Source organism: Phyllostomus discolor, chromosome 5 (genome assembly GCF_004126475.2).
Source record: "Phyllostomus discolor isolate MPI-MPIP mPhyDis1 chromosome 5, mPhyDis1.pri.v3, whole genome shotgun sequence".
Lineage (NCBI taxonomy): Eukaryota > Metazoa > Chordata > Mammalia > Chiroptera > Phyllostomidae > Phyllostomus > Phyllostomus discolor.
The window spans coordinates 89,093,346-89,104,628 of record NC_040907.2 but is presented as its reverse complement, the minus strand read 5'-3'; the positions used below and the strand labels follow the sequence as shown (position 1 = coordinate 89,104,628).

Genomic DNA, 11,283 nt, shown 5'->3' with positions numbered 1-11,283 from the left:
CAAAGGGCTATGCGGGAGGGTGGGGGCATCATATACCCTGTCCCTCTTAGAAGATTGCCCCAAAGAGGAAGAAGTTTTCTACTCTACTACTCCAGCAGGAGGAAGGCGGTACAATTTTCTTCTCCCACCCCCCCACCCCACTCCACAATGGCCTAGCCAATAGAGACTGTCACAACCCATCAGTGAAAAGCCACTTCACTTCAAACTCCAGTTTTCCCCACAAAGGACTTTTTGTTTATAACAGTTCCTCCTAACTTCACTTTTCCTCTGTGAAAAAACATTCCTCTCCTTTGTTTTCCAGGCTTGACTATGGTTTTTTCATAGCTTGCATTTCCAAGATTGCAATTCTATTGTTCTTCCTGAATAAACCCATATTTGTTGCTAAAATAACTTTTATTTTGTTTTTAACTATTTTATTTTTAAAGTCAACAGAACATTATGCTAAATGAATTAAACTAGTCACACACACACACACACACACACACACACAAAAGATGAACATTGTATGATTCTACCCGTACTCAGAATAGTAAAAGTCATGGAGACAGAAAGCAGAATACTGGTTGCCAGGGGCTGGGGGAGAATGAATTAGTGTTTAATGGGGACACAGTTTCAGTTTTGCAAAATTAAAACACTCTGGAGATGGAAGGTGGGATTGGTTGTACAACAATGTGAATGTACTTAATGATGTCACTGAACTGTGAGAACTCCATAAACTCTCTACTCAAACAACTCCATTCAAACCCCTGCACAAAGAGACCAAACTCTAACATGGCTTCTAACAGCCTAAGGCCTAGGAAGACCCAGGTCCCTCTTGAGATCCTGTTTCTGGAAAAACAGAAGGCTGCCCAAAGAATTTACCTTTGTTCCCAGCCAAAACCAAATCAGTTTCTTCCTTAAAACATTTATCAAAAATAGAAGCTTACCATTATAAAAATTGTACATCTTTCCTCATTAGAGATGTATATTTTTCTCCTATCACTCAGAAGTATCTTTCTGAAGAAACTAAAAGCCATTCCTTTTATCCTTGGGCAGATAGCCCACTTGATTAGAACATTGTCCTGATTCACCAAAGTTGCAAGTTCAATCCTGCACATACAAACAAGAGTAAACCAATGAATGCAAAGTAAGTGGAACAACAAATCGATGTTTCTTTCTCTCTTCCTTCCTCTCTCTTTCCAAAATCAGTAAATTTTTAAAAAAGTTAAAAGCCAATCCTTTTAAACATAATCGTCAAGAACAATTGGGCCTCTGGCTCCCAGTGCCTGTAGGAGGGTAGAGACCAACTTTGACAAATGCCAGTTAAAGGACACAGCTGGCATAATTGTGTTTACAGCATCCAACTCACCAGCTTCTTGTAGTGTTTAATTCATGTCCCTGCCCCTGCCCGCTACTCCTCCCTCCTTCCTTTAAAATGCCCATTTGTTGCTGGGGAATCAGAGAAGAGCTTGGTTGTTTCCCTGCCACAGTAGTTACTGAATAAAGTTTGTTTTCACTGCTTTAACTAACACCTAGTTTTGTTTATTGTTGACAACCATACACTTAAACATGGTTAAGATTATAAATTATGTTATGTGTAAGTTACCACAATTAAAATTAAAAAATCATAGTGGAAAAAATACTTTAAAAATACAAAGCAGACAAGGGGCTTTTCTTCAGAGCTTGCCTTCTAGTGGAAAAATTTTGACATCCAAGAAAAACAGTGAAAGTGTCACACCTGAGGTACAAAAAAGGGACTGGGTGTGTGGCAGGGTTGGGACAGGGACAGAAATTGGGAAAGCTTTCATAGAAACACATGAAGAAAGAGGAGAAGAGAATTACAAAACTCCAAGCAGACAAAGCTCTGAGGTGAGAAAGCAAAGGCATGGTCAGGCAACAGTGGGTAGTTACACTTGATGGGATTGGAAAAGTTCAATCTGAAAGGAGTTTACAGGAAGGACATTTTGAAATGGAACAGAGAACCAAATCAGAAGAAGTAATTGATTTTACTCTGTATACAGGTCAAGGGGAGCTGCTCATGGTTTTTAAGCAGGAAAAGGAGTGATCCAAGTTGTACTAAGAGGAAACAGAGCATCACCCCAAAATACGTGTTGGAAATATTGGTTATTTTAAGCTGGTTTATTTATGGAAATAGTAGACTCAGAAAGAAACTTTGAACCTCTCCCTTAACTGTCTAAAGGAATTCAGATAGAAAAAATCTACTTAAAGGGAGGGAGCTATCACCTTAGCATCATGATATGAACTAAGTGTGGCAGACAGGGAAGAATCAAATAAAGTCTGTTTGTCAGACCCCCCTCTGTGCCCACTATTTCTGGGTGGCCCAGCAAGAATGTTTACCACACATTTGTTCTTTCTCATCTACCTGTGAATTGCCTACCTTTGAAGTCCCAGATCCCTCTCTCCATCTCCTTAGTCCAGAATGGCATATGTAGGGTAAATGGAGGCAGTCTGGCTTCCTCACTTAGATGTCTAGACAAATAAGGGAGCAGTTTCCCATAACCTTGAGAATGGGCCTGATAAGCAGTGTTCTCATAGCCTTGAGAATGGGCCTGATAAGCAGTTCCCATAGCCTTGAGTGGGCTCACATGTACAGAATCTCGCTGTGTTATACAATGTATCCTGGCACCCTGCCACGGTGTATTTGTCTGTATTTTGTATATAAGAGGGTTGGGACTTCCTGTTGGGGGACAGGTGACATGAAGTGTGACACACAGAGACACGCAAGGGGACACACAGTTTGCCGGGTATATGGATCACCCACCCATGAATAAAGGCATGTTAGACATCCCAACGGCTCTGTGAATATTATTCCGTCTGTCCGAATCCCATGAACCTGTCCAGCCTTGAACGGTCACAGCATATAAGCCTCAACTGCCCAATTTGTCCTCAGGTCCCCATAATCTTATGGACCCCCCCATTTATACACACTAATAAGTTTGGGGACTCCCATACTACGTGTCCCAAGCATCCATGGTGTTGGTGGGCAGCATCGTGGATCAGGAAATGCAGTTCGGTGAGCCCAGTCAGCAGTTTGTGAAGGATTCAATTCGGCTGGTGAAAAGATGCACCAAACCCGATAGAAAAGAATTCCAGAAGATTGCCATGGCAACAGCAATAGGATTTGCTATAATGGGGTTCATTGGTCTTTTTGTGAAATTGATCCATATCCTCATTAATAACATCATTGTGGGTGGCTGAATACCTTTTTAGAAGAGGGTTTTTCATCTTGGAGACTGGTCAACAAGAGAAGATTTTTGAGAAGCTTGTGGAGTAAAAGAAATGCATATTTTGTGTTGTTCTTTCATTTTTTTCTCAGATGTTTTCTATTTCTAAATTAAAATAATTTCAAAATAAAAAAAATAATTTTGGTTATTTTCTCCTGTTAATCTGTTCGTGTTAATTTGATTATCAGACCAGCCAGAAGAGTATAGAAAGGTAAAAGGAAAATTAATTTCCTCCCCCACAACACAAAAGGCAGAGAATGCTAGTAGTCTGGTGGTGTGTGTGAAAGAGAGCGAGGAGACTGGGAAGAAAGTCTGAGAGCCAGCCAGCCCCATTGTCCAGGTGAGCCTGCAGTGGAAGGGAGCTTAGAGACAAAGGCCTTGGTGGGGACCTGACAAGCAGCTGTTGTTAGAGATTCAGGGAGGGAGGTGGAGCCAAAGGGCCCAGGATCTGGGAAGGGCAGTGATAGTTCCAACAAGAAGGTAAAATGCACTGAAAACACTCCATACATGACAGCAGTAGTTAGTATTTGTTTCAAATTAGCAAAAGTGCTCTCTCATAAGGAAGTAGTCAAAGACTATCTTTGTGCTCCATAGCTGACCACCACCTTCCAATTCTGTACACGAGGTCGAAGACTTCGAAAGGGAGTTAAAGATTGAAGAGGGAATTTCTTTGGAATAATTCTTCTTTTAAATTCACATGAGGATATGTCTATTGATTTTAGAGAGAGGGAAACATTGATTGGTTGCCTCCCGTACTTGCCGACTGGGGATCGGACTCACAACCTATGTATGTGCCTTTACCAAGAATCAAACCCACAACCTTTTGGTGTGTAGGATGCCATTCCAACCAACTGAGTCACCCAGCCAGGTCTCTTTGGAATAATTCTTGAAGTGCTCTGACCTTTCCCACTCCTTCTTCACAATGAGGGTGGGAGGGAAGAGGTCATCACCCCTGCTGCAAGGTCAGTGGGAGGACCCATAAGAGGGCCAGTTGGAGAGCTTGACCTGTGTCCCTTCAAGTTTATAAGACACAATGGGCAAATGCTGGATGAAGACTCATGTCTCAGAACCCATCAATGCAAGAAGCCATGGCTGATGTTGGGAACAGCCCATACTTTCAGAGTTTGTGAGCTGTTCCCATGGATGAGAGCTGAGCCTCTCTAGAGAAAGCTGGCCTGAATGTCACAGAGCCTGCCCAAGAGGGTGATCTAAAGAGGCAGGAGAGGTCAGCAGACAGACACTGCCATGGCCAGAAGAGCATTCACTTGTGCTAAAGAAACTTTAGGGGAGAGACCCTCAGGCATCCTTTATACAGAATTGTGGAAATTGAGCAGCACTAAAAATCTCAAAGTGCTTCATGAGATAGAATCAACTGTAAACATCTGCCAAGCTCAGGGAACTTCAATGACAGCTCAAAATGGAGCAACTCCAGAAAAACTGCTCTTGTTCCCCACACCCTTACCTTTCCAGCCTACTATCTCCTCCCCACCTTATTCAGACCCTGGAGGGGTCAGAGCTGATGGTTGGCAAGTTGTAGAAGGAGCTATTGAATCTCAAGGTGAGGAAGTAGTGTCCATGTCTCCTCGTTCTTTTTCCTACTATTGGCAGCCACCCTGAATCAGAACAAAACTCTGGAAGAGAGAGGGCTTTAATTGTAAATGAGATGCAAAGATTTTGCATTTTGCCTCTTACACAAAATTGGACATTTGAATTACAAAAACAAAACTGATTTGCAAAACTTGAAGTGACCAGAGACTTTTTATCACCTGAGAGTGACCAAACAAGTTATGGGATCTGCCCTGAGTATCACCTGAAGGGTGAAGGAAGGAGTCCGAAGGTTTGAACAGGCTGTGAGGGTATGGGAGGGTGAGAATACAGCTGTTTCTCTTGCCAATAGCGATGGTCAGTGTAGCACAAGGGCAAGAAGTCACATCCCCTGACTGACTACAGAGCTGCTGGTAGCAGCTTCCACTATGTGAGTGAACAAAACTGACTCCTAAGCCATACACTGTTTCCTAAAGGGAATAAGTGGGGAAGAGAGGAAATTTAGGAAAATACCAGCACTCCAAGCTAATCAATAGAGTGTCATTTCAGAGCTTTAAAATTTGGGGTACTGTGGTACTTCTGACACATTTGTACCCAATCATGGGTGATGCCACAGGCACAAGAGTTACATCTCAATTGTAATTTCTACAGTAGAGACTATATTGGTCTAGAACAAATTACCCCAAACTCAGCATCTTGAAATGACAATGGACACCAATTATCTCACATAGTTTCTGTGCACTGGGATGTTGGCAACAGCTTGAGTAGGCGGTTCTGGCTCAGGGTCTCTGAGGAGGTCATAGTTAACGTGTCAACCCAGGCTTCAGTCATCTGAAGGCTTAACTGGGGCTGGAGGACCCACTTCCAGTTAGTGCAGTAATATGGCTATGGCAGGAGGCCTCATTTTTTTCACCAAGTGGGCCTCCTTATTTGGCTGCTTGAGTGCTCTCACAACATGGCAGCTGACATATGCAGAGCAAGGAGTTCAAGAGAGCGCTCAGGAAGCCACCATGGATTTTGTGACCCAGTTTGGGAAGTTACATACTATGCTTTGTACTCTCATCAACAGAGGTAAATTATTAGGTCCAGTCCAAACTCAAGAAGAGGGGACTTAAGCTCTACCCCTTAAAGAGAGCGTGTCAATGAATCTGTGGGCACCACAGAGACTGACTTTTCTCTCTTACACACAGAAGAGGGAGTGAAAGCAGGAAAGGAGTAGGTGCCGAGAGTGGAAGGGCCCCCATCAGTGAAGCTGGAGCCCCAAAAGCACCAGTTAGGACAGAGTTATGACTTATGCCAGTTTGGTAAGTTCCTTAGAGGTTGATTTCAAGGTCATGAAGAAATCTGAAATAAATCACTGGTGGTAGACTTTACAGAAAAACTGGGAGTATAGCAGAAGATTTTACAGGTCAAAACTGTTAAATAAAGGACTTAATGAAATGTTCCAAGGAGGCACCCAGATAATCCAGTGTTTTGGGATTATAAACCCACAGCAATTAGATTCAGGTTCATATAGGAGATAAAAAGTAAGAAACAAAAAAATCTGGAAACCAAGAGAGTTTAATCCAACAAGTATTAAAACATATTATAGCCCTGGCTAGTATAGCTCAATGGATTGAGCGCAGGCTGTGAACCAAAGGGTTGCTGGTTCGATTCCCAGTCAGGGCACATGCCTGGGTTGTAGGCTAGGTCCCCAGTAGAGGGTGCACAAGATGCAACCACACATGGATGTTTCTCTCTCTCTCTTTCTTTCTGCCTTCCCCTCTTTCTAAAAATAATAAATAAATTTAAAAAACATATTATAAAGTCACAATAATTTCTAAAAGTATGATGATGTTGCATGAATAGATAATAAACCAGAATGTAAAATCCACAAAAAGATCAAATTAGAAGAATTTGAATATATGATAGAGGTGACATTTCAAATCTTTGGAGAGAAGATGGGCTATTCAGCAGACTGGTGTTGGGAAAGCAGCAGAACCAGCTGGGGGGGAAAGTTGGGGTGTTATGTCAACAAAATTGACCTCTCGTGGGTTAAAGATTTAAATTTTTTTAAAAGCATGAAAGTACTATCTAGTAACTAAAATAAAGCATAAGAACATATTATTATCTTGAAGTTTTTTCTAAGCATGACTCCCACAAACAATGGAAGAAAAGATCAATCAATTCAACTCCATTAAAAAAGAAATCTTCATGAGAAAACCAATCAAAGTGCAACGAAGTACGAACTGGGAAAAAGTATTTGCAACTCAGATCACAGACAAAGTTATAGATAAGGATTCAAAAATTACTAAAGAAACAGGCCAAACTCAATGAAATAATGGGCAAAAACAGGTCATAGAAAAGGCTCTTCACATTGGAAAATCTATCAGCCTCTCTCACAATAAGAAAAAGCCAAGCTAAAATCCACTGACATAACTTTTTCACCAGGTAGTTTGGCAAGATCAAAATGTTAACAATGTGTTGACAAGAATCTGTGGATGGATACATCATATGTTGCTGGCAGGAGTGTAAATCAATGCTCATCCATGGAGAGAAAACTGAAAATATCTACCAAAATTACAAATGCACTTCTAAGAATTTAAACCTACAATATCCTCATATATGTATGTGTTGGAGCAAAGAGAACTCCCCTACCCCACCCCCTTCAGTTCTTACAGCTGGACTGATAATAAAATAATAAAATTGACACAAGACTAGATTAATACATGCACATGGGAGAATCACAATATGATGCTCAGATCATAAAATGAGGCTCAAAAAAATGATCGAACCAGGCATATTTTTATACTATTTAAGCAATAAAAAGAAACAATAAATTCTGAGAAATTGACAGAACAGAAGAAATAGTGTTCTTTAGAAAGGAATCTAAGGTTTGGGTATTAATTAATGAAGAATCTTTTAAAAAGTAGTAAATCAGAAAAGAGGCCAGAAGATTTGATTACACAGACTCTTTGGCTCTGAGTTGTTTAACTCTAGTGATAAGGGGTATCTTCCAGGTGCGAAAGGACTCCTTTTATATGGGAGACTTATTTTCTGCATTCAGAAAGACAAGGGAGGATCAAGGTGCCATTCTGACACCAGCTACCAATTAAGTAATTTTCTTTCTTTTTTTTTTAATTTTTAATAATTTATTTATTTATTTTATTTTTAGAGAGGGAAGGGAGAGAGGGAGAGAGAGAAACATCAATGTACGGTTGCTGGGGGTTATGGCCTGCAACCCAGGAATGTACCCTGGCTGGGAATCGAACCTGGGACACTTTGGTTCCCAGCCCGTGCTCAATCCACTGAGCTACGCCAGCCAGGGCTAAGTAATTTTCATTTAAAGTAATCAGTATGCCCTTGTGGGATATTTTGGGGCAGCCTGTTTTGGGCCTCAACTTATGACATCATATATGAAGTAGATAATCCATTAAAATTCTAAAGGATTGAAAAGATCCAAATGTCCATCAATTGTAGCCTAGTTAAAGGGTGTGATATTATGCACAAGTTAGAAGAATAACAGAGCTCTATCTGTACTGATGTGACAGGGATTTCAACCAGATATTTTGTCTAGTGAAATAAGCAAGGTGCAGAGCACGTGAATGTCTCCATTTGTGTAAAAGGGGAAGGACAAGAATATTTACAGATATTTGATTATATACACAAAACCTGTGGAATCACACAGAAACTGGTATATTGTTTACTTTTGAAGAAGGGAATGAATAGTTGGGAGATGAAGAGGAATGAGAGAAAGACTTTAATTTTATATCCTTTTACATCTTTTGAATTTTGAAACATATGACTAAAATACTAATTCCAGGAGCAGGGGTCAGGGGAAGTTTAGATAAAAACAAAACAAAACAAACTGAATATGCCCAAAGTTGGGAAGTGAAATCATGGAAATGGAAAATTTTTTCATATTTTTAATACTAAGATATAATTCAGGTATCATAACATTCATCATTTTAAAGTGTATAGCTCAGTGGTTTTTAGTATATAAAAAAAGCTGTGCAACCATCACCACTGTCTCATTCTAGAATATTTCGTCACTCAAAGCAGACCTCCATATGTGTTACTTGTCACTCCCTCTGCTCCTTCCCACTAGTGCCTGGTAATCATTAATCTGCTTTCTATCTCTATGAATTTGCCAATTCTGGATATTTTATATAAATGGACTCATACAATGTGTGATTTTTTTTGCAACTGACTTCTTTCATTTAGCATGTTTTCAAGGGTCATCCGTGTTGTAGCATGTGTTAGAACCTCATTCCTTTTTATGGCTGAAAAATATCCCATAGTAAGAGTATACCCATTTTGTTTGTCAGTTGATGGACAGTGTGTTATTTCCACTTTTTGGCTATTCTTAATAGTGCAGCTACACACAGTTTTGGAAGGAGACTTGCTGGGGGGTGGTGAACATACAATACAATATACAAATGATATGTTACAGAATTGTACATCTCAAACCTATATAATTCTATTAACCAATATCCCCCAATAAATTCAATAAATAAAATAAAATAAGATAAAGAAATGCAAAGTTTTGACTCACATCAGTTTCAAGATTTCCTAATACTCATAACAAGAATTGGGCCAGCATGTACTGCCACATGATTGATATTTTCTGTACACATTTTCAAACACATTTAAAATACATTCTGGTCCAACTATGAAAAGTCCAATTTTCCATTTAGGTCAGTTTTTCCTTTTCTATCCCATGTACTTCCCACCTTGTTTCTTCTGGTGTTTTCCTCCCTTCTCTGTATGATGCTGTTTGTGCATTCCCCATCCCTCTCGCTTCCCTACCGCACACTTCGCTTCTCATAATATGCATTTTTCATTCCCTCTGTTTGCCAGTATGTACAATCATCATTGCCATATTAATTCATCCTGGAAAAAATTAAAAGCTGACACACTTGAGCTTTCTTTGCATAACTATTTTTGCCACTAGCTCTTAGCCTGCAGGCCCAGGGGTTTGTTGAAACCCGCCCTGCCCCCTTCTCCCGCAAGTCTGAAGCTGTAGCATTTTTCAAGCCCAGGGTTACTGATCCCCAGAGACTGTCTTCACAGAGATTACCATCAGCAGCAACTGGAAGGCAGTGTTTATTTTAGCTACAAATAAGACTTTGAGAAACAGGAGGGAAGTCACACATGCACACACACTCCCTCCAGAGAAATCTTTTGGGCTGGAGTTTCCTTGGTGTCAGGGTAAACACAAAAAATAAGAGCTCGGGTTCTTCCGCTGCCATCTCTGTCCATCCAGGCTCCAGAGAGCATTCCGTCCCAGTGGGGAGAACAGGCCTTATTTACAAGAGTGGCATCCTTAGCAGTCAGAGATCAGAGTTTCGGATCAGTGAAGGAAACTTGTTTGGATTTTAAATTATAAATGTCATTGCCCTATTAGTGGCCAAAATCCTATTTAATGGAATATAGACACTTGGTTTTGTTTTTTAAACTATACCATTGCCTTCATATTCCCACTCTGGGAATAGTAGCATCCTGTCTCTCCTGAAGGATTGCAACAGAGTTAATTGCTCTGTTTTCTCCTCTTGTCCTGTCCAACCATCCCACAGAGTGACACAGGTTGATGCTCCTCCCACATTTCCCTGTCAGACAGACCCCTGTTCTAAACCATGCCCTGTCTCTCTGGTACCAGTAGGACAAAGTCTAGCTGGTGCACGGATATATAAGACGCGCCAAAATTGCGTTCCTGTCTGTCTTTCCCTGTTCTCCCACACATACCCTCTCCACCAATCAAACAGGTCGACTCACTCTCTTCTGACTACCCCAAGCGCATTCCAGCCTTGACTCAGACCACACTATCTGCTCTCTGTCTAAAAGCTCTCCATTTCCTCATTCAACAAATATTTACAAAATTCCCACTACGTGCCAAGAGGCAAGACTTCACAGTGACGCGGGACGAGTGAGAGCAGCAGACAAGGCATCGGGCAGTTCTAACACAGTGTGAGAAGGCGTATTGGACTGTGAAGCAGGGTTCTGGGGGAGAGTAAACTAGTGGGGGAAGGGGCCCGGGGAAGGATAACATCAGCCACACTGACTGCAAGCTTTCAGCAGCTGTTAGATAGGCAGTGTTCTCCCATTGGTGTCGGAAGGCTATGTGCTGCTAGCCACTCTACTGCCTCTCTGAGGCCCACATCTTCCTGGGTCAGAGAGACTTAAGTGAGGACACCTGACACCAGAAACTTTTACCTTCTGCATCTCTTTAGCAAGCAGTGGCACAGGCCCTTGTTCTTTGCAGTGTTTTTAAGCTTTGTGTGCGTGTTGTATCTTGTTTCCACAACTGGCTATGTCTCTGTGGGCAGGGCATAGTTTCACACACACTATTTTGTACAGAGTAGGCAGCAAATAAATATCTGTTGAATGAATAAGTGACTAAATGTACTCATAACACCTGATTATCTGTCCAAAATCATCTGTCTGCAAAATAGGTCCACTAAAGAGAGTTTCTCTTTCCTAGTTCACAAGGAGTGCTAAATAGATTAATTCATTTTTGTCCCCAATGAGACTTGAG

The 11,283-nt window shown here is 41.0% G+C and overlaps 1 protein-coding gene across 1 annotated transcript; it reads left to right on the top strand.

Moving 5' to 3' along the window:
* Window positions 1–2,949: 2,949 nt before the first annotated feature.
* On the top strand, window positions 2,950–3,271 carry LOC114496814 (protein transport protein Sec61 subunit gamma-like). The gene has a single exon (XM_036025073.1). The coding sequence runs from the start codon at window positions 2,971–2,973 to the stop codon at window positions 3,196–3,198; it is 228 nt and encodes a 75-aa protein (XP_035880966.1). The 5' UTR covers window positions 2,950–2,970; the 3' UTR covers window positions 3,199–3,271.
* Window positions 3,272–11,283: the final 8,012 nt, after the last annotated feature.

Excerpts from the sequence above, each read along its gene's own strand:
- LOC114496814 (XM_036025073.1), top strand. The coding sequence starts at position 2,971 with ATGGTGTTGGTGGGCAGCATCGTGGATCAGGAAATGCAGTTCGGTGAG.